Source organism: Castanea sativa, chromosome 4, assembly GCF_040712315.1.
Source record: "Castanea sativa cultivar Marrone di Chiusa Pesio chromosome 4, ASM4071231v1".
NCBI classification, from domain to species: Eukaryota; Viridiplantae; Streptophyta; class Magnoliopsida; order Fagales; family Fagaceae; genus Castanea; species Castanea sativa.
This window is the reverse complement of record NC_134016.1, coordinates 41702009-41725044: the sequence shown is the minus strand read 5'-3', so window position 1 is coordinate 41725044 and position 23036 is coordinate 41702009. Positions and strand designations below refer to the sequence as shown.

At 34.2% G+C, this 23036-nt stretch overlaps 3 protein-coding genes across 4 annotated transcripts; all 3 read right to left on the bottom strand.

Annotated features, from left to right (window-relative positions):
* Positions 1–1374: 1374 nt before the first annotated feature.
* On the bottom strand, positions 1375–5152 carry LOC142631795 (protein DSS1 HOMOLOG ON CHROMOSOME V-like). 2 transcript variants are annotated; one of them, XM_075806116.1, is made up of 3 exons: positions 5083–5152; positions 4870–4986; positions 1375–1672 (listed from the first exon to the last, which is right to left on the bottom strand). In XM_075806116.1, exons 2-3 carry the CDS (start codon positions 4958–4960, stop codon positions 1542–1544), a joined length of 222 nt encoding a protein of 73 aa, XP_075662231.1. In that variant the 5' UTR covers positions 4961–4986; positions 5083–5152; the 3' UTR covers positions 1375–1541. The 2 variants fall into 2 exon arrangements, with proteins under 2 accessions (XP_075662231.1, XP_075662232.1); XM_075806117.1 differs by having other exon boundaries at positions 5109–5127.
* A 1458-nt stretch (positions 5153–6610) lies between these two features.
* On the bottom strand, positions 6611–8976 carry LOC142630752 (U-box domain-containing protein 19-like). The gene has a single exon (XM_075804793.1). The coding sequence runs from the start codon at positions 8891–8893 to the stop codon at positions 6851–6853; it is 2043 nt and encodes a 680-aa protein (XP_075660908.1). The 5' UTR covers positions 8894–8976; the 3' UTR covers positions 6611–6850.
* An 8022-nt stretch (positions 8977–16998) lies between these two features.
* Positions 16999–21320, bottom strand: LOC142631794 (aldehyde dehydrogenase family 2 member B4, mitochondrial-like). Its single transcript, XM_075806115.1, has 11 exons — positions 20997–21320; positions 20190–20324; positions 19897–20039; positions 19634–19787; positions 19308–19537; positions 19137–19226; positions 18652–18825; positions 18433–18570; positions 17927–18064; positions 17779–17840; positions 16999–17502 (listed from the first exon to the last, which is right to left on the bottom strand). The coding sequence occupies exons 1-11, from the start codon at positions 21082–21084 to the stop codon at positions 17229–17231; spliced, it is 1626 nt and encodes a 541-aa protein (XP_075662230.1). The 5' UTR covers positions 21085–21320; the 3' UTR covers positions 16999–17228.
* Between the last annotated feature and the right edge of the window lie 1716 nt (positions 21321–23036).

Below are 23036 nucleotides of genomic sequence, written 5' to 3'. Positions count from 1 at the left end.
CTCCGTTGCATCCATATATATATAGTAAAAGCAATTTGCTTCAATTTGCTAGTCCACCCGGAGCTTATTATGAACAATTTACCAGCCTAGGCAATGGGAGTGAAGTATAGAATAAAACAATGGGACGTCGAACAATTCTAAACTTGAAACCTTGACCACTGTAAAGAGCATCAAAAGTAATGTGAAAGCCTTTAGAAACTTGCTTTCCCAGAAGGCCCAAACCGTTTTTGGGCATTGTGTGAAGTATATATAAGCGAAATTGTTTTGAAATCAGTGAGAACACTTGGTTACTGTTGCAGATATCATTTCAGAAAGATTTACATGGAAACTTATTAATAAAGAAGAGCCATGTTCCTGAAATAACAATGTCAATGCATGAAAAATGAGGAAGAAAAGGAAAACCAGCATTTATGAGTTCAAAAGCCCTTCAAGCACACAAGCCTTAGCATCCACATCGGTAGAGCTATTTTTTTTAGTTATTTGGCATCACAAAAAGCTATTTTATCTATTTTAGTTGTGGAACCAAAAAATATAGATTTGGTTTTACTATTGTAGGACACATTTTGGTATTTAGTAGTGCTAAAAATAGCAATATAGCTATTTAGTACCACCAATGTGGATGCTCTATCCTCTCAGAGCATCTTCGGTAGATTTTTCAAATTTTTGTACTGTTTGGAGAACAAATAATGACATTTAGCTATTACCTACTCACTTTTTCAAATACACTTTCCAACGGACTATCTATCACATTCTCTATCTCATCTAAATATTATTTCTTCATTTATTCTTTATTCTTTTTTTAACAACTACACATCTTCCAACATTTTTTTATTCAATATCAAATTATTATAATAGAAAAAAACATTTGAAGAATGAATACTATTCCATCAGATTTGATGAGCTACTGTTCATGAGCAAAAAAAAAAATCCAAGTATAGAGAAGCTTTTAGAGGCTAGTTTTATGGTCTTATTCTCTATTATATGCAATATTTTGCCTTTACATATACTATTGGAGACGCTCTCAACCCAACTGATGGGCCTCAAGCCATACAATGCTAAAATGAGACCATGGCATTTATGAATTACTACTGAATACGAGTTGTAGTTGATAATAGCCCCGCTGATCATTAACACTTCCAGTGTCCTAATGCTACCGGGACAATGTAATTCATGCGAGCTACCGCTCACATCAATCCAATGAGATGATGGATATAAGATGAGACAGGTTTACACATTGCCTCCTCATAACCTGCGAGTCACATAAGTGTATGAGATCCTCCAAATGTGAGAGAGACATTGCATAAACCAGACTCACGAGATACTTTCTTGATAGATTTGGCATCATTCTTTACCTATCCTAAAGAACCCAAATGATTGTATAAAGAAATTCACTGCTAAGGACTATTTGTTTCCATTTATCTGATAAAAGTTCATACAGACCTGTAAACTGTATAATTTTCATACAATCCTGGCTCAAGAAGATAGCAAAAAGACCATCTTGAGCTCAAATTATCACGACGATGTGAGTCTAAAAACTTATATCAGTTCTTCTCTGTATTGTTCTCCAATTCTCTCCTCAGATGCAGAGAGAAGTCATCATTAACATCATCATCATCCCAGTCGTCTTCCCACTGCTGGGTCACTTCTTTTCCTTCCTCCTTGTCCTCCCACTCTGTCATACATAATTTTAGTTAAGAAAGAAAGAAAGAAAAAATATTCAGGAATCGGGCACAACTTACATTAAACAGGCAACTAAAACCAGTCACATAAAATTTCATCTGCTTGTAATGGCAGGAAGAAGAAGATCTCAGTAATCCAATTGAAAAAAAAAAAAATCACAGGACAATGAAAGTACGGAATCAATCTACTGACAAGAAAATGAAACAAAGAGATGAATGCATGTACAAGATCCAAAGATCTATCTCTTGGAAAAGTCAAGTAAAGCTGTGCACCTTAAATTAACTACTTCCCAAATCTTGGAAATTTGAAATGCCCAAAAAAAAAAATTGTATGTTTGTGTGTGAGAGAAAAAGAGAGAGAGAGGAATAAAAGACAGAATGAAATTCATAAATATTAAAAGAGGTAAAGAGTTTCATTCACATTATCATGGCAACTTCTAATAATACATGAGAAGATAAAATTCAATCAATCTAACCAAAATTCCACAGATACTGGCATCCATCTGTATTTAGCAACAATCATAATCTCAATGATATTGAGACAGCCCTTTAGTATAAATATCTACATAAAACTTTGCAAATTAACAACCTTATTAAAATTGTAGGGTATTGATAATCTTAAGCTAGCCCTTTAGTATATATATCTTACAAATGCTCTGATGTTACCATCATCATGTCACTTTATTACTAAAAAACTTTGCAAATTAATAACCTTATTAAATTGTAGGGTATTGATAATCTTAAGCTAGCCCTTTAGTATATATATCTTACAAATTCTCTGATGTTACCATCATCATGTCACTTTATTACTAAAAACCCACCCAAGATCTCTCTCTCTCTCTCTCTCTCTCTCCATTTCTAGTGTGCATCAAGATACATGTTGCACACGCATCTCTCCAGTGGGGAACCAAACAAAAGCTAAAAAGATTGTAAAAGAAGAAGAGATTCTTACATATATTCCATTTCTCTGGCGGTTTACAAAACCTTGCATAATGATCAAGATGAAAATGCAAGGCCTTTATTTTTACCGTGGTTGCTAATCTCCCAGGTCCCAATGCAAACATACAACATTGAATCCCTTACACTTAGATGGTCTCCTCATCAAATATAACAGTAGTGCAAGTACAATCTTAACACTAATAAATTGAATCCAGAAAACAAAAAATTTTCATTTTGTATCTTTCTTTCTAGAATTTTAAAAAGAACAATGGCTCTAGACTATAAATGAGCACTTAGTCACTTACAGAAAAAATTTAAACCAAAAAAGAGGATAAAGGCCTTCATACTTAGTCAGAATAACAACATCCCATACAAATCCATTCTTCAGCTAATATCACAACTACCCTACTTCTACTACAATTATAGTAGCACCTTAACCCTTATATGCAGAATCAAATGTATGAATGCAATATCCCACTAAGCTCTCCTCCAAATTGGAAAATTATTCAATAATATGAGTAATACTCTCTCATCTCAAATGAATAATCAACCCATGCCATAAATTATACCTGTGGGACCTAGATTCATGTGAGAGGGAGTATTACCCCCAAGATATGGAATAAGAGAATAAATTCTATAAAAATTCAGTATAAAAGTCAATGATTATACCCTCTAATAAAATATTAAAAAGAGAATAGGTAGAACCATACACGATCACAATCCTAATAAAATAAAAAAATTAACTCAATTATTATAAATTTCTATATGATCATTTTTTTTTTTTTTAAAGGTACTGGTGAAGAGCAAGAAAAACCACAAACAACATCGTTACAGAAGTCACCCTCAACACCTTAAGCTCCCCTGTATGGCCTTTTTCAAACTCCAGACAATGTCAATGTTCAAAAATATTTCAATTTTGTGACCCAATCATAAGAGGATTTCAGTAAAATAAATCCAGAAAATAAATTAATAAAAATCAAGACAAAGGATTTCATCCTGCTGTCGGTTGAAAGTGCAGCCCACGCCAAAGAAGATTAATACTCCTCACATGCCCAAATAGCAATGTTGAACATATGGACACTAGCCAAGAAAATACCTTCCAAGATTAATGCTCCAATGATTCACCACTCAATGAACACCATTCTAGTGAATGACTGCCAATGTGGACCTACCCCTTCATCTCTACCACTCACACATTTGTCAGTTGGAAAACTGACAACCTCAACATTAGCATAATGTTGCAATTCCTCATTTTGACTCGATGCCAATTCCACCAACAACTTAAGAGGCACATCGAGTGCCAATACTGATGAAGGACAAGATATGGGGTCTAGGGTTTAATTTTTATGTAATTTGCATAATTTTAGGTTTATGGTTATTATTTCCTTGATTTTAGGTGTATTCAAGGTTTTCCTAGTCAAATCAGGGTCCTATAATGGTAGGGTATCAATTAGGATCTCTTTTAGAAGAAATCATAATTGATACTCTACTATAATAGAAATCTAATTTGACCAGAAAAGCATTGAACACAAAATAATAACCCTAAACCTAAAACTACAAACCAACCATAAAAATTAAACCTCATATATTGTCCTAAGTCAAATACCGCCACCAAATCTCATATTGCCAATGCCACCAACAAAGCCCAAGTGGACCATTCAGGCAATTTCACACAAACCCAAGTGCTCAACAGCTCTATCGGACGATTGTGGATTATTAATCTTCTTGAAGCGGGCAGCACTTTCAGCAGACAAGGAGATGCAATCCTATAATGTCTTGATTTTTTCTAATGAAACCCTCTCAACTCTCCTATGTTAGGGGCAAAAAAAATTGAAACATTGCTCAACACCAACATTAACCAAAGTTGGGGGAGACAATACGAGGAAGTTTAGTCTGTTTTTAGAAGACGACTTCTCCAACTAACAAAGTTATTAGCAGCATTTACTCTTCTTCTTCTTCACCAATGCCTTTTTTTAAGATATGTTTTTAATTGTTGTCATTGTGTAAACATGGGATTTTACAATTAGCAATAATTCAATACTAGGAAGCACGAACACGGACACGGGTTCGATACAGTGACACGAGCAATTTCTGAAAAATTATAACATGACAGCACCCTAAAAATAAACCTCTTTTGACCAAAATGCAATACCCAATTGACATCATGCTTCAAAAAATTGATGAAAGCTTTAACAAGTTTCGGAATTGAAATTATTAAAAATACAACTAGCATCTACAACAATTTAGCTACCTTCATTGATTTCGAACTCTTCGAACTCATCGTCGTCCTCGAACAAATCGATCTTGGCGTCCTCAGTCACTGCCTTGGGCTCCGCCGCCATTGCAAAAGCTCAAACACACTAGCTTTCTGCAACCAAACCAACATTCCATTAAAAAAAAAAGAACCCTAAAACTGAATAAGGAAACAAAAATTTTGCTTTGATTTCTTTCTCTTTTTGCTTACAGAGAGTGAGATCAGAGAAAAAAAACCCTAAAACTTTTTCTTGCAAATTGGAGAAAGAAAGAATCAGCGTGAGGTTTCAGACTTTATATATATATATATATATAACAGAGGCTGTTAACGGCGTCGTTTTTGTTTGTTGCTACTGACTAGAATTTTTAAATTGTGCTGTTAAACGCATGTCGTTTATAGCATTGGGCCAATTTGTTTTTAGAATAATTCTAAGAGAAAGCCCAATGGGTCGGCCAATTTTGTTTAGCATACATGGGATTTATGATTTTATTTTATAGAGGGGTGTGCATTCAATCTAACAACTTATCGAATTTTGTGATTTGATTAAGTTTTTTGTGGATTTTTTTTTTTAATTTAACTTTGGTTAGGAAAATTTGTAAGCCTTTTAATATAACTCAAATCCATGTTACAAATAATTTTAAAAAGTATATGTAATCTAATTTGTTAGATTGATTTGTTTTAGATTTTGCGGATAGTTTTAATTAGAAGAAAATGAAATATTCCCCTTTCACATGCTTTTTCATAGTTTTTAATTTTCACATGTATGTAGAAATGGTAATCATATATGTCAATTGTTAGCAAAACATGCTTAGGGTATTAAGTATTATTTTACTTGAGATTGATATGTGGTGACAAACCAGTCAATCTCTCTCTCTCTCTCTTCGAAATTTTACTCACAAGATATTACACAAAAATCCTTCCATTTACTTTTCAAAAAAAAAAAAAAATCAACACAAAAGTCAAACAGGGAAGAAATGCAAACCTTTTCATGAGCCTCATCTTCTAGAATCTAAACCATCAAGTTGATCAATCTCCTCCTCCTCTTCCTCCTCAAAATCATCTTACAAAATGCTTCATCTAGGTTCCAATGAACCAAGTGATTCAAGGAATCAAGCGCACACACTGAAAATTAAAGTAACAATCATATTAAAAACCTGTGTTCCAATACTTACTCGGCAGCCACACCCCAAAAAACAAATTTTAAAAAAAATCCACTATCTATATTTTTTTTTCTTTTTGTAGCTCCAATATTTATACTTTTCCTCCAATTTCTCGTCAACCAAACAAAAGCACCACACACACATACACAAAACTATACACACATATAACACTTTATTTTCCATCAAAATCAATCACAATCACAAAACAGCCTGGAACTCCCAGATTATTGAGTGAGCTCATCCTGAAGAATCAGATTTTTTTTTGGAGAAAAAAAGGTTAGTTGAAGAGTCAGTATCTAATCAATGAGAGATGGGTTGAGACTTAAGAATGGTGTTGTCATAGTAACAAATTGGTTAGAACTACTCCCAATCTTCTTGCCCATTTAGAAATTTCCTATGCATTTCCTAATGGGACTCACGGAGAGTTATAAATGCACAAACATCCATCTAGAAAGTTCTAGACAAAGCTATAACAGTTCTGAATGTGACTGCTAGGCCAAGACTAATTAGTAAAGTAGGACTGGAATTTAGGAGATTGAATAGCATTAGACATTTAGACTGTGCTCAAACAAATTCAATAATCCTCATTAATTTTCTCACACCATTTTATTTATCATTACAAAGGATCAAAGATTACATGTATGCCTTGTATAAAAACAAAGGCTAACATAGAAATTAACTTCTGAAAAAAGTGAGCTAATTTCATACATTAAAATGAAAAGGCCAAAAAAAATTAAATCAAATATTCTCACACCAGAATTGGATGTGTGTATTTAGAAGAACACATTGGAAAAAAATTTGGGAAAATTTAACTAAATCTACCAAACGTGAACAGATCGTTCGTGTGGAACTGCAGAAGCCATCAATTCAGAAGTGCTTGTCCCATGAAAATTGTGCAGAATTTTCATGAGCGAGCGAGCTTTCTTGCTTGAATGAGAGTTTCCATCTGTTAAATTTGCATACAAAGAAGCCATTAGAGAAGGGTCCCTGGCTAAAACAGCAACAGCCTCTACTCCACCATTGGTACACAACGATAGCAAAGTCGAAATGCAATACTCTTTTCCTGCCTTTGATGTGGAACACCGCAAAGTCTTAGTGATTAGAGGCAAAGAAGAGGTTTGAAGAATAGCCACTGCACCCTCAGCATTCTCAGCCAGTGATGCAAGAACTGCTAAAGTGTCTGTGACAAGCTCGGCTTTGTCTGAAGAAGCTAATATATCTATCAGCAATGGAACAGTCCCAGCTTCAAGCACTCTTTTACCGTTCTCGGGTGATAAAAGAAGAGCAAAAATTGCAACCACAGCATTCTTTTTTCCACAACTGGTCCCTTCCTTGATAAGCTCTACTAAACCCGGGATTGCGTCGGGTGCTTCTCCGATCAATTTCCTGTACTCCTTCACTGAAGAAAGGTAAAACAATGTGGCAGCCGCTATCTGCCTCGCTTCTAAACTCGGCCCCTTTTTAAGCACCTCGAGGATTTGTCTCAATCCCCGATTTTCAATTATCTCTGTCTTGCCAATAGTATGCTTTGAGAGCTTCAACAAGGCTGAAATAGCATTCTCTTGGGTTGACATATTGTTCAAAGACAAAAGGTTTAGTAAAGATGGGATTGTGCAGGCTTCTGTCAAACAAGACCGATTGAAAATGTTCGATTTTGCAAGTAACCGAATCTCATAAGCAGCCTTGTTTTTCTGCTCAACTGTTCCAAAAACCAGCTTTCTAGCAAGAAATTTCGAAAGGAACCTCATAGCTTCCGCGGCCACGGGACTAGCCGGTGCAATAGTCCTCGTTATGTCATGATTCTGGCTTCTTGACTTGGCAAGCGAAATGCCTTTATCATTGCAGAACCGTTGGATAAGCTTTTGGAGTGAGATATTGGGGATCAACTCTGTGTTTGTTAGCCTCTTCCCTGTTTTGGGACAGAGCATATTGCCAGCTTTGAGCCATTTCTGAATTGAACAACGATCATAAGTCTGACCAGTCGATACAGTAACTGGATCAATCATTAGCTCCAGAGAAATTGGACACCGAAAGTCCTCAGGATTCAAGCAACTAATCGTCTCCGAATTGACCATTTGATTGGCGTTTCGATAATCCAATTCTTCAAACGCCACTGCCCTGCAGTAGTTCATGAAACCCATTAAGCTGCCTAGAAATGGAACCTCTTTCTCATCGGAGTCAGAGCATTGGAAGCCAATTTGTTCTTCCAAGAATTTGACTTCGTTGTTGCAAACACTCCATCTCTTAATACCAAGATAATCAAGAACCTGCTTTATAGCTTGAAACTCTGGCTCGATTCCCTTCTCAAACTGATTCAATATTGAAAGAACTAGCCTTGCTCCCTGTTCGTCATCTGGGTCGAGCTCAAACTTGGCCTTCGACGCTTGCTTAGCTACTAATTCAACCAATTCCTTCACTTCCCCGCCAACATCGATCAAATTCAATGGCATAACATCAAGAGCTGTTGCTACCTCCCGTATAAGCACCCGGAATTGCGTGGTGACAAATTCGGACTTCATTAGCATCCAAAGCCGAGCGCCTTCCCGTGTACAATCTTCAAATAAGAACTGAATTTTCTGGAATGTAATGTGGAGCTCGGAGAAGCAGAGCACAATGGAATAAGATAAAGCTAAGCCCCGGTCTTGAATTTCCTCGAAAAACATACGAAGAATCCCAATTTCACGAATTGTTTCTCTGGCATTTCGACGCTGTGTGGCAAAGAACTTGGATTGGTAATTGCATATGCTGCTAGAGAGAGTAATCAAAGAGCTCAAAAGGGTCTCTGGAGATATTCCTTCACAAGGGTGAACTGCCGGAAACTTCAAAACCCGGCGATCATTCTGATTGAAGCTTTGAATCATAGCAATTTGAGAATGAAAAACAGGGGAGCTCTGGTTTTGCTCTGTTTTTACTCTGTTTTAAGAACATAGATGTTTCTCTGTTTTTATTTTAACATAGAATCTCAATCTATCATCGGGTTGGTTTATATATATAGAAATGGGGGCTGCCATAAAATCTAGGGGGACACGTGGCAGGTCTAGGTGATTGGTGTATTGCTGAGTTTTGTCTTCGAGCGTGACTAGAGTGGATAGATTTTGGCTACTGAATAAGGTAACACGTGTTGTGGACACGTGGAGATGTGGGATTGGGCAGGTGTGGCTTCTTGGATCTTGCCCATTTTAAAAATTGAAGTAATAATTTGGATTTTGTTTTTTGGGTCAGTACGGACAAGTTTGTCTGTTACCCTCAGGTGATGGGCTTGTGGGTCCCTATAAACCGACACTGAAACGTGGACGTATTGGGGAGTGACATGGTGCCTAGGGAACAAGGATTTCCAAGAATTCATAGCAACGTAAGCTGACTAGGATATCTCCTCATATAGTAATTGATTTTTGAAGCAAAACTACGCGTATTTTCTGCTTCAAGAAGTAAAGAGAGAGAGTATGCATAGTTGCATACACATACTTTGACACATTTTGTGGTAACTTGACGACATTTGTAATTGAAAGTGAGAAATTTTTTTTAAAAAAAGTGAGAAAAATAATTGGTGGGTTTATAAGCAACTAATAGTTCTGTGAAAATGATTATTTAGCTATAATTTTTGAACTAGGCAGTCAAATAGATCATTTTTCAAATTAGGTAACAAAATACTACTATTTTAAAATTCGATTTCATTTGGAACTTGATATCATCAATATAGAATTCCAAAATAAGGGTATTTTGTAATATAATTTGAATATTGAGCTGTTTGGTTATATAGTTGAAAAATTAAAGCTAAATAACCATTTTAGCCCCAGTAATTCACCAATTACAATCGTGTGTATATGTTATTTATTTATTTATTTATTTATTTTTAGAGAGTTTCATCTATAATAATAGCTTTTTATTATTAGACTAAAATATCAATCGATTTTTTGTGTAAGTGGAGATTGAATTTTAAATTTCTTATTTACATAATTGTGTATGTTAAGGTCTATTTAGATACCGCTTATTGCTAAAAATTGTAGTAAAATAATTTTTAAATATTTGAATAGTACCGTAGAACTCAGCTGAATTCTGTATTTGCGAGTTTCGTAGGACCCAAAAAAAAAAAAAGTAGACGCGCATTCTTTTCCTTTTCTGTCAATCCAAAGTTCCAAACCCATCCTTATTAAGTTATGACAATAATCTTTACTGAAAAGTAAAACTTATCAATATAAATATCTGGGTATTATTTTAATATTTTATTAGCTGTTAAACATGCTTTAACAAGATTAAAGATAGTGCTAGTTTTGTCTCCATTCTTATAATTTCAGCTTTACTTACCAGCTACTTTTCCAGAACTTAGTGTTACATGCACAGATGCACTGTTACAGTTTTAGTAGTTCTACGTTTCTGCTCCTAGCTATACCTCGGATTTTAAAGTATTAAAATGTCCATCATACATGTATGGTTAAGGATGAAGTTTTGCTTGTATTTAAGTATTTTGCGTACTTTGAGAAAAAAAGATTCTAAGATTGTCTTATTTCCAAATTATGTTCTAAACTAATAGTTTTTTTTTTTTTGGTAAACTTTCTAAACTAATAGTTATGTCGTATATGTCCAGTTCATGCAATGCAATTTATTGTTTTGTCTAAGCCAACATTTTAAATTGGTATTATACTTAGAACACTTTCAGTGTACTGTACGATGTTGTATTAAATAAAACCACTCCATCCAATAGAATTTTTATTTTGCAATATTTAGAAATGCTATTTAAAACAATCTTTCGTAGGATTCCGGTTAACTTATAATTATTAATTAATATAGTTTCTTGTCTCTTGAATACGAGATTTCAGGTTTGAACATCACCTACGTCAAAACTAGTTAAAAGCATAGAACGAATACTATAAATTGAAATTCTATCATATTGAAGGGGAAAAAAAATCTTTTTCTTATGTGAAATAACTGCAATTATTTTTTTTTTAATAGGAAATTGAAAATGTTATTGAAAGTATTGAATTGAATATATATTAGGAAAAATTGACAGGCAACTCTGATGTCTTGCATAAAACTTACTCAGCTAGAACGAAGGCATGTATAAATTAGCTATCTATGGTCGGTGGAAGATGGTGATGTTTTCAATACAAGCATGCTGGTGCATGACTATGACTTTATGTATGGTACGTGACATTAAAGGGTTGGTGGATTATAGTTTCAATTTTTCTTTTAATATTTCTATGATAGTACTCAACGTTACTCTTATAAAATATTATTTTTCCTTTTTACAAAATCATTAGTTTACAACTAGATATGAACAATTGACAACTAAGCTGCAAATGCTAATTAATCTCACAAATCATAATCACTTCGCTATCATAGACATAACGAAAAAACAATCCTTACAAGAAACAATCATTCATCCAAGCATGCATGGTGGGAAAATAAGACTAAACATAAACCCATATATAATATCAATTTTTGTGGAAACTGTACAAATTAATCATGTGGTTGTCATTGGGGTTCATATCTCATGCATATCTAAATCTTTTTTGATAAAGTTTCCAAACTTACCGAATTTGTTTTTAATAACTGTGTTTTTATTTGTTTGGCTAAAATACCAATTAATTTTTTTTATATAAACAAAAAATTAAACTCGAGATATTTTATTCGACTATCAGTATTCAGTACACCAATTGAGTTACCTTGAACTTGCTCATGCATATCTAAATTTTATCGCTCATTGAAAGCTGGAACTTTGACAAATCCATCTTATATGTGGACCTTAATCCTTCTAAAATTGCTGCTGATTCTTATTCATCTAAAGAAAGCATGATGCTGACTAATGATATGGAACATATTTGTTAACGTGGACCAATAATTTTTTGACAAATATAACGCGGTTGTTTTTCCTACACCACTATAATTTGACTGAACATAATATAGTTTACTATGAAAGGAGGATATAACCATATAGGCTTACTTTGTCTCATTAGTTTTTGCCTTCTCACACCTACCACCCAAGTTCTGCTATAGGTTCATCGACAAGTGCAGCCAATTCACTGATTTGAAAGAAATTCGTTAATCGTTATACTATGAATCTATGATCTAGTGAGAAAAATAATGTACCAACTACAAGGTTAATTTCAATTCCCCCACCCAAAAAAAAAAAAAAAGGAATCTTATAGAATTCTAAAGAAAATTTAATTGATGAATATTGATCTCTCTCTAATTTTTGGTTTAACAAACTCTCTCTCTCTCTCTCTCTCTCTCTCTCTCAAAGTAAATTAAAACTCTTTTACTTTTTAAATTTTACAACTAGATCATGATATTAGAATTTTTATATAGAGTAATGTTTATTGCACACGGTATTTGCAAATACACACTATCCAAATACACTAACATTTTCAACTTTGTAAACGTAACTTAAAGTAAAATATTTTCGATGTATTTTTGCACACACTGTGTGCACTAGATTTTTTCCTTTCTATATAAATTAATTTTGGCTTAGTTAGTCTTAATTTATCAAGTTATGTGTTAAATTCTTTGTTTAGATAGGTTGGTGGTGTTGGATGATTCTATTATTAATTGAAGTCACAATAGTAACTATGATCAACTAGATTCTACTATTCTAGTTTTAAGTCGATTAACCATATTATCAATTGAAAGCTGATAGTGACGTTATTATAAGCTGACGGCACATTAAGAAGTTGACGGGAATACCCAACCCGTCAGCCAATCTCATTAGGATGCCGCCTTTTCTGGCATTCAGGGCTATATCCCTTACATAGCGACAATAAGCTGACGGATCACGTAGACGAGACATGGCTGACGACCTTGGCTGTAAGGTCCTTGGCTGACGTCCTTGGCTGACGGATCACGTTGATGTACATAAGCTGACGACAGTGTAGGAGGTACACGTGGGCTGACGACCTTGGCAGGAGAAAGCTGAAGGAGTAATCCAACTTTCATTTTTAGCCTATCTTGACTTCTGCTTATGTGAATATAAGGAAAGTTCTTGCGCTACACGTTCGACTTTAGTCAAGAAGATTCCTATAAGGAAAGGGCTCAATACAATAGGCAAAGATCCGCGAATTGCTCTTCTAAAAGGAAAGTACTTCCTCGCCAAGGCGTTTATTTCGGCTCTACACCACTATATAAACCCCAAAAACCCTCATGACAAAAGGTACGCACTATTACCTCAACTCTGACACTCTAGGGTTGTTTTAAAGACTCTAACTTGATCGTCGGAGGGTCTTTGGCCGGCACCACACCGGTGCTCTCTGTCGATCACCTACTTTCTCTTCGCAGGTGTTGCTTCAATCGGAGGAGTACTCGCAGCTCACTGGTGATTTCTTCGGCATCATCAAAAAGTAAATTATAATAAAAATAAAATCACCTACTCAAAATTGTTGCATTATAACTCAAATAATATCGAGCCAACTCTGGAAAGGGAGCATGGCCTCCTGACTTTTGAAGATCCTCCCTTTTCCTTCTATATTTATTTATAAATTTTAACCAAGGCATAAGGCCATGCGGTAAAGAAAGTGCCCATCTTAGTAGTTGCAAAATATGGCACATGTAAAGCAAACAATTAAAGCTTTCAGGCTGTTTTTGGAGTAAACAAGATGTGAATGGACAACAATATAGAAGTAATAAATAATGCCAAGACAAGACAAGAGTCCTGCAATATATGTTAGTATGCATTGCATCTACGCGTCTTGATCATATATAAAGACATAAAACAAATGGTTCTTATTGCTTGCCCAAGTCGCAAGAATGGATTGAGAGTTTGACAGGTTCACAAAGTAAAAGCTATTAATTAAAGGCTCTAATGCAAGTTTTGAAACCTACCTTCATCACTTTTTGCCTCGTCCTTAAGATAGAGTAACTATTGGTCCCAAATGTTGATAGCAATTTCGTTAGAATGGTGACCACATATAATATAGCAAGTGGGTTATGGTGACCGCATATAATATAGCAAGTGGGTTATTGTATGCTTAAGCGCTACACCATATTATAACGTGGTTAATCACTATGATAACCGTACAATAACAACTAAACTGACAAACATAAAATTACTGAAAACTACAATGTTAATTGGGAGTTCAAGTGACAATCTAATAGTAATGGAATCTTTTATAGTGTGTTGTGTCTATATTCTATAGTTTGAATCTTAGTTCTTCTCCCTTATTATCCATCTATCTTAAAAAGAAATGTAAATATAAAAAGTGCATCCAAATGATTTTTAGCCACTTACCGTGAGAGGAGCTTCCAACCATTGTTCTGGTTGACATGTAAGAAGCCAAGAACCACACTAATTAAGGTCAGGAACCCAATTGAATCAAAAAAAGAAGTTGGAACTTAATCATTGTCTTACTATTTTATCTAATAAAGATTTTGGGTTATTTAGTTAATTATGTGTAATGGTCCAAGAGGCCCAATTATATTGTAAGCTCATGTACACCTAACTCTAGCCTCAATAGTTTTTATATATACCATCTTAGAGTTCATTGTAAATACACCTAAGCTTATATTAAAAAAAATGTAGTCACCAAGGCATAGTTATTAAACTTGGATCAGATTTTAACTCGATCTAGGAGCTGGGTCATTGGATATTGGTTGAACCGCAAGGGCAAATAAAAGATAAAAATAAAAAATAAACAATCAAATAAGTTTGAGAACTCATAAAATAAATATGCAAATTGAAAAATGGAAATACGTAAATAACTATTTAAAATTAAATCTTAAAAACTAGCCACCTATATAATTCAAAATCAAAATTCCAACAAAAACAACACTAGAAAACATAAATTAATAGGATGCCATAGAATAACAGTTAATTCTTTACTAAATAAAATCCTATAGCATTACAAGTTTTAAAACTCTAGGAACAAAAGTATATCTGAGAATTTAAAGTCTCATTCTATTCATATTACATATCTCACTAGTTGTACTCAAATCCCATGGATTATGATCCAAGCTAAAACTTGAAGCTCCATATATCTTTATTAAGAAGTCCAACATCAATCTCATTATAAAATTTCTATTTTCATTATGTCTTGTTTAGAAACAACTTGTCTAGGTTGCACAAGTAAAAAAAAAAAAAAACCCTCTAGGTTTTATCAAGTTTTATCAATTCAATTGCATGAGTACCATTAAACAAACAGATCGACTTAGGTACAAATTCAATGGATTACTAGTCCAACCTATTGTGCATGGTTGGGTTTGATAACTGTGTCAAAGGCTTCTCATTTTTAGTTTCAACACAATCAATGTAACAATCTTACTATTACGAAAATATCAAAACTTCAGGGGCTTCTAGTATAGTACGGGAGCAATGCTACGTACACAACAATATTCAAAACTTTTTTCATAACAATTAAGTTGATTAGCTTTTACTAGTCTTTGGGCTTACTACTAATATTATTTTGTTATTTACCACCAATAATTTTGATGAACTTATTTTTCATTAATAATTTGCCAACTAAGTAGGTGCCAAATTATTTGTGTACTTTTTTTTAGGGAGAAATTAATTTGTGTTCCAAGTTATTGATAATACAATTATCAACAATTATATATGGATAGTACAAGGTTGTATATGTACTCACCGACTTGCATGTTTACTCGAACTCAAAGACTTCTTGGTACTTTGTTCGAAATGATGGGTCTTATGGAAAGTTTCTCACTGCTGCACCACACTCATTCGTGAGGATTATACAATTATCTTGACAAAGACTGAGTAGTCAGTGTCACTCTCTCTCTCTCTCTCTCTCTGACAAGGTCCTATATGAGAGCACCTCGTCGGGTGAGTGCATCAACAACACCCTTCCATGTTCTCTAACTGGATATGAGCTGGGTTTTTAATTTTGTCTAGGCCATTGATTTGTAGTTTTGTACATTGATTTCCAGTTTCGTACATTGATTTCCATTCTTGTTTTAACAAGCTTGTCGCCTTGATTTCTTTATAAATTCACTCGGGGTGAATACTGAATGTGAATGCCAACAACCACAACCACATAAAGGAAATTCAGCAAAAAAACCACATTAAGGAAAGGTCACACAGGGCTCAGTTAATAGCACGTCTCTAGCTCTTGTAGATCCATATCTCCAAGTTAAACATAATGGGCCTGCCTTTCAATATGGAAATATGGTGAGAAAATCATTGCAATTTTAAACTTTGCTAGTTAGTCATGATGTCTAATATAGTAGTCGAATTATGGGCTTATCAAAGGGATGGAAAAGTGTCTTTAAAAAAATTTTAAAAGATTGTACGTAAAAAAATAAGATAAAAATCCTCAATGATTGTTTGTTAATTTTTGAAGATATATAACTTTTGGTTTTTAGATTTTAAGATATTATTTTCTTATTTATATAGTTATTTTATATATACTAAAATCCTTTCATAGAAAAATAATAATAGTTATATTTTATTGATTAAGTATTATGGACCAAGCTTATAAACAAAAACTAGAGACTTCAATATTTTTTTTTTCATATTTCATTAAGGGTTTCTTTAAAGTTTCTGTCGTACATCCAACTAAAACTCGATCTTTTTTGTACGACACTTTCACACACGTGAACTTTTGGCTGGAGAGGATGAGAGGAAGAGGAAGAGGAAGATCATACTTTCTTTGTTTTACTTTTTACCACTGTTGGAAGTTTAACTCAGTAACTTCTTGGGAGTTATGTGAAATTCTATACATAATAAGATCTAAGAAATAAAATCTTAACCTTGAATCAATTTTAACTTTTAAGTAAAATGGAGAGATCATGCACCAACAGAGCGTACTTACTCGGTCTTATTTTCCATTTTGAACTGTAAACAACCCTTGTGTACAATTTCTACTAAACAGAAAGATTAACAAATGTCTTAAGCCTGACATCAATAAGTCAATGGCATTTGCCTCAGAAAATGTTAGCCATAACTGCAGTCAGGTTAAAGATAAACCACATGATAAATTTTACCCTCGGTAGAAGAGGTGCAACACCATTCACATGAGAAAGATAGCACAAAATAACAAAATCATCATCACTCAAAGTGTCATGCAGCAACACAAGGCAACTAATCACCAGGGTTTGACAAAGATGCAACAGCAACATTGGGGCAGTCAAGTACAAACAAGCAAGTTTTCTTGGGGAAATTGATACTTTCTTTGCATTTTTACAAGCCGGCCTGTGTATGCTCTCCTTTATTTAGGATAAATGAGACTATTACAATAAGGCGGAACTTGACACTTACAACCATGCTGCCTTCTTCAAAGGAGTAATAACAGCCTTGACTTGCAAGTAGTTATTAAGGCTGTAGATTCCCTTCTCCCTGCCTATACCGCTCATCTTGTATCCACCAAAAGGAATTGCTGCATCGAACACATCAAAGCAATTTATCCATATAGTACCAGCTCTTAGAGCTCGGGTCAAGGTGTTGGCAGTGTCCAAGTTTTTAGTAAAAACTCCTGCAGCTAGACCATAGCGCGTTGCATTCGCCCTTCTTATTACTTCATCAAGATCCCTGGTATAGAGTACAAAATTTGGAGGAGACTTTTAAGTATGAACACAAATAAGTACATTATTCTTTTTTGCTGGCATGTACATAAAGAGACCAGTTTTCAGTTTTCTTTTTCATGGTGTTTTAAATGTAGACCTTTGTTTGTTCTTTGTTTTTTACTGTTGACCAAATAACATTGCAGGTAGGACATATGTTTCTTCCATAGCAACAACTTAGAATATGGAAAAGATGTAAGTGTTCGTGACAATTTTAGTAGACTGCAGGAAGTTTAAGACTCACTTGAATTTGAAGATAGATTGCACTGGGCCAAAGATCTCATCCTGTGCTATCAACATATCATCCTGATTGACGAAAATATCAAATTCATGTTACATCATTTGGTATATCATGCATAATAGAGAAATTATTGGAGAGGAATTATTAGTACCTGAACATTTGAGAAGACAGTGGGCTGAATGAAGTAGCCTTTGGAGCCAAATCTGTCACCTCCACATTCAAGGGTGGCATTGCTTTCAATTCCAGATCTTATGTATCTAAGGACTTTCTCAAATTGCTCCGAGTCAATCTGGGATTTTCATAAGGTCCAGAAACAGCATCACTTGATTTGTTAGAAATTACATGAGTAAGATGTTATAGAACATGGTCTCAACACCTTTGAAAAATGTATTACTCCCATGGATTTTTATGTTCAGTTGAATTAAAAAGTCCTAAGGTTTTGTTATATTCACAATCCTATTGAGCCAAAACAAAATGGAGAAGGCTGCTGTATTATTGAAAGCCATTGGTATTATTCCCACGTCAAACTATGAATCAGGAACTGGAGAAATTTACTAGAGGTCTAATTTAAACTGCCCAAGGACAGCCAAAGATAGATAAACCAGAATTTTTGGAATTAATAAGAATGTGACAACGATTTCATCCTCATGTACATACCTGAGGACCTTGTTCCACACCCTTCTTGAAGGGATCACCAACAACACGCCTTACAGCACGTGCCTTTGCTTTCTCTAAGAACTCATCATGTACACGTTCATGTACATAGGTACGAGAACCAGCACAGCAGCATTGCCCCTGGAGACAATATAGCATTCATCTATCAAATAAAGCATCCACATCTTACAAATCCAGCTGTGGAAAACCACTTGAACAAACCTGATTAAAGAATAAAGCAAAGTGTGCAAGCTCCACAGCCTTATCAACATCAGCATCCTCACATACTATGAATGGTGATTTCCCTCCTAGCTCTAGTGTTACTGGCTTAAGATTGCTTCTTGCAGCCAATTCAAGTACAATCTTTCCAGTATCAGTTGATCCTGTGAAAGCTAGCTGCAAAGGCATTGGTAATAGTTTCAAAACAAGTGGTGCAATTGTCCAAAATAAAAAAAAGATTAAGTTTTCCCAGATCAGTGGTTTTAAGGCCATGACAAGTGATACGAAATATATGCTGGCCAGAATCCTCACAGACTCAGACTGTGTGGCAATGTGAAATATAATTTTATTATGACTAACAGTAAAAGTTCAATGAATATTGGCAGGAATAGAAAAATGATTTCAAGGAACAGGTTAAGTTGCTCTCTATATAACTGATTCATCAGCTATAAATTTATGTAGCCTGAATACTAGTGATCCCAATATACCTTATCCACGTCCATATGGCTGGCAAGTGCTGCACCAGCAGTCGGACCATAGCCAGAAACTATATTTAGAACACCTGGAGGAAGACCGGCCTGTCATAAAGGATGCAGAATAAATCATTCTTGAGCAAACAAAGCAAACAAAAATAATGCGTAAACAATCAACAAGCCTACCTCATGGAATAGCTTTGCCACAAAGAGTGCTGTCAATGGTGTTTGCTCTGCTGTCTTTAGGACAATGGTATTACCACATGCTAGAGCAGGCCCAACTTTCCAAGCAAACATGACAAGAGGAAAGTTCCAGGGAATGATTTGTCCTGCAACTCCAATTGGTTCATGCAATGTTTGCACATGATAATCTCCATCGGCTGGAACTGTTAGTCCATGGATTTTATCTGCCCAGCCTGAATAATTTATAATAAAAAAAAAAATGATTAGAAAAAAACACAATGCACTCTGAAATAAAAGCAAAAATATAGAATTAGCTTTAGTTGTCCGACCAGCATAGTAGTGAAATAGCCGTATCAGCAGTGGTAATTCAGATTTGGCAGCCTGTTCATAAGGCTTCCCATTGTTCCATGTCTCTAGAGCAGCAAGCTCATCACTGTGTTTCTCAACCAAATCGGCAAAGCGCAACAATATCCTTGATCTTTCCTGAAGCCCATATATGGTTTGCAAATGTATCATAAAATTTGTATACATTTAGGAATCACTCACATACTAATTGAATAGCAAAACAAAACCAGAGGCGTATTCTTCTTACATAAGCCGTCATCCTTGGCCATGGTCCCTCATCAAATGCCTTGCGAGCAGCAGCTACAGCACGGTTGATATCTTCTGCATCACCTTCAGCAACATGAGCAATCACTTCCCCAGTACGAGGGTCATATGTTGGAAATGTTTTTCCTGAGACCAATAGAATGTCCAAGATTAGCTCCATCAGGAATCGTCAGTCACAGAAATATTGTAAAATGCCAATTAGTAAAAGTACCCCATGAAAAACAAAGAAAGAAAGTAAACTATTAGTCTTGTTCAAAGAAAAATAATAACAATTACCTGATACAGCATCTACAAATTGCCCATTAATCAGATTCTGAGTGTAATTTATCTGAACAGGTGGAATGATTAATTCCTCAGCTGCTGCAGCTGTGCTAAACCTGTGGATGCTTCTCCCACAGCCAGAACTTCTTCCTGAGGATCAAATTTTGTAAATGACTTCAACAACCAAGTTTGGTAAAAGATGTAAGAATCAAAAATTCAAAACTAAAAAAATAATAATAATAAGAAAAACTAGGGAAAAGGCTTAAATATTGCATGTAGTGGTGGAGTAGAATTTTGGTAACTGTTTATTTCCAATCTGCACCAAATTACACGTTCCCTTTTTGTTATATTCACCAAATAGAAAATGGGTTTCCTCTATCATTCTAGATAAACTTTCCAAATAAGAAGGAACCCCATCTCTCAAAAACCATGACTTGTTGACTCTAGTCCTTTATTGATCTTGTTCATCATCAAAACCCCAACTAAGCCAGGCTTACTCAAAGTTATATACAATTCCTTTTTCTCAGTCCTTATACAGTGCAAAAGACTTTTCAAAAAGCAAAAAAGGAAATATTCAGATTCAAAAAAAAAATTATCTTGTTTTCTCTCACACAATAAAGTTTTTAGCTTTCTAAACTATCTTCTATACAAATGAAAATAAGTAGAAGAAAATTTTTTACACCAAACACAAGTCATGAAGATACAAAGATGTTATAATTATCAGTCATGTAAAGAAACATAAAAGCAAGTGAAACCAATAGACAGAAAGAGAAAAGGCAACAAAATTACAGAAAAGGCATCATTCATCATCATAATCATCACCTAGAGAGGAAAGCAGAGAATATGACCCAGATGAAGAAGAAGCAGCAAGAGAGCGAGAAAGCAAGGAGGAGAATCTGCGAGCTGCCATGGCCACACAGAATTACCTCAAAGTTCTTTCCTTTATTATTATTTTTTTTGATGATAAGCAAACAGAGTGCTCTGTTTTTATGCTCAAGTTGGCAGAAAACTCACACTCTAGTCATGTACACTCTACACTCTCTCTCTCTCTCTCTCTCACTCCGAGTCAGAAATGTGAATGTGACTTTTTATCCTTTCCAGACGATATGTTTTGTGACTATGATTATTGGGGGACAGAAATAACTTAAATAAAAAGGAAATGGTACTGTGGTATATAATAGATTAAGATATCACAATCACTTTGGCCTCCAATATATTGGAAAAATACAGGGTGCGCATGGTTTGAACAAAAGTTTTTGCTGTTTACACGTTGAAAACGGTGAAATTCTAAATAAATAATGCATTTGATAATAACTAGAGTATTTGAGTTATGTAAATAAATTTAGAGTATTTAAACATTAAATTATATATACATTTTTTTTTCCAAACCAGTTTTAAAATAATTTTCTTCGATTTACTATGTGATAATTACTGAAACAATTTATGGCTTGGTTTGGATAGCTAAACGCGTCTAGCATTCAGCGTTTCCAACCTTTTTTTTTTTCTTTTTTTTTTTCTTCTTGCACAGGTTCCAACCAGCGACAAGACCACTATTAATCACTGGGCTGTACTGTTTATGAACAATACCAGCACTTTTCAGTTTTTTTAATATTTAAAATGGAACCCGCGGTACTATTAATACATTTAAAAATTATTTTACTACAGTGTTTTTAATTTTTAGTTTTCAGCTGTATTCAAACAGACCCATATATATATTATTTAAAAGTCACGTTATTTGTTAAAAAAATCATACAACTAAAAAGTAAGGGATGATTTTATTAATCCTAGTAGGTTAGGGATTTTTTTTTTCCTCCAAATCATATGAGAGGCAAACTTTTCTTTCTCTAGTACTTTTGTTTTTTTCTGGGATTTTAGTTTTGTTTTAGTATATTACAATTTTGAGTAATACTAATAAGTATAAGTACTTTGGTTTTAGCCAAATTGCTGAGTAGGAAGTATTGGCTTATTGTTTGAAAAAGGAGAAAAACAGGAAAAATGGTAGAGAAAGAGTAGTACTTGGCTATTTAGTTTGTAAGGTAAAGGACTCAGTGAATGGTACTAAGAAACTAGTATTGATTATAGACTATAGAGTTGGGAGTGGAATATTATAGATGAATAATTCTACTTAAACAGCCAATTAGCGCTTGTCTGCTTGGAACTTTGTAAGTTTCACATGGGCTCACATATAAAAGAGATAAGGTGGCCTATCATAATATTTTTATATTCGTTTATTTTAGTGTAGCTGTTGGAAGTTTTTTTTTTTTTTTTTTTTTTTGAGGGGGGTAGTTGTTGGAAGATGATCACGAAGAAAGGGTTGGTATTATATTGGACCACTTTTGGTTCATCACTTCATTGTCCTTCAACCTATTCTAATTAATCATCAATCAATCAATATCAATATATATACATAAAAGCAAAGACTTTATATGGGAAAACATAATGTTCTGCCAAGTGACATATTGTATGACATCCTTCTTATTTAAACTTTCACCTCATCTAAATTTATCATTTATGTCAACCTATTAACCAATGACAAATGCATTTATTTCAATGTATTAATAAAATTTTAAAAATTAGTATACATTTATAACTTTACATGCTTTGAATTGATATGGATGGATTTAACAAGTCATGGGAAATGTAGGAATAAAATTTAAAGAATTTGTATACATTTATAACTTTACATGCTTTGAATTGATACGAATAGATCTAAAAAGTCATGGGTAAGGTAGGAATCAAAAAAACTTTTCAACTTTCAACATAATACTAACTTCAATCTTTGAATTTTATTCCTACATTTCTCATGACTTTTTAAATCCATCCATATCAATTCAAAGTATGTAAAGTTATAAATGTATACAA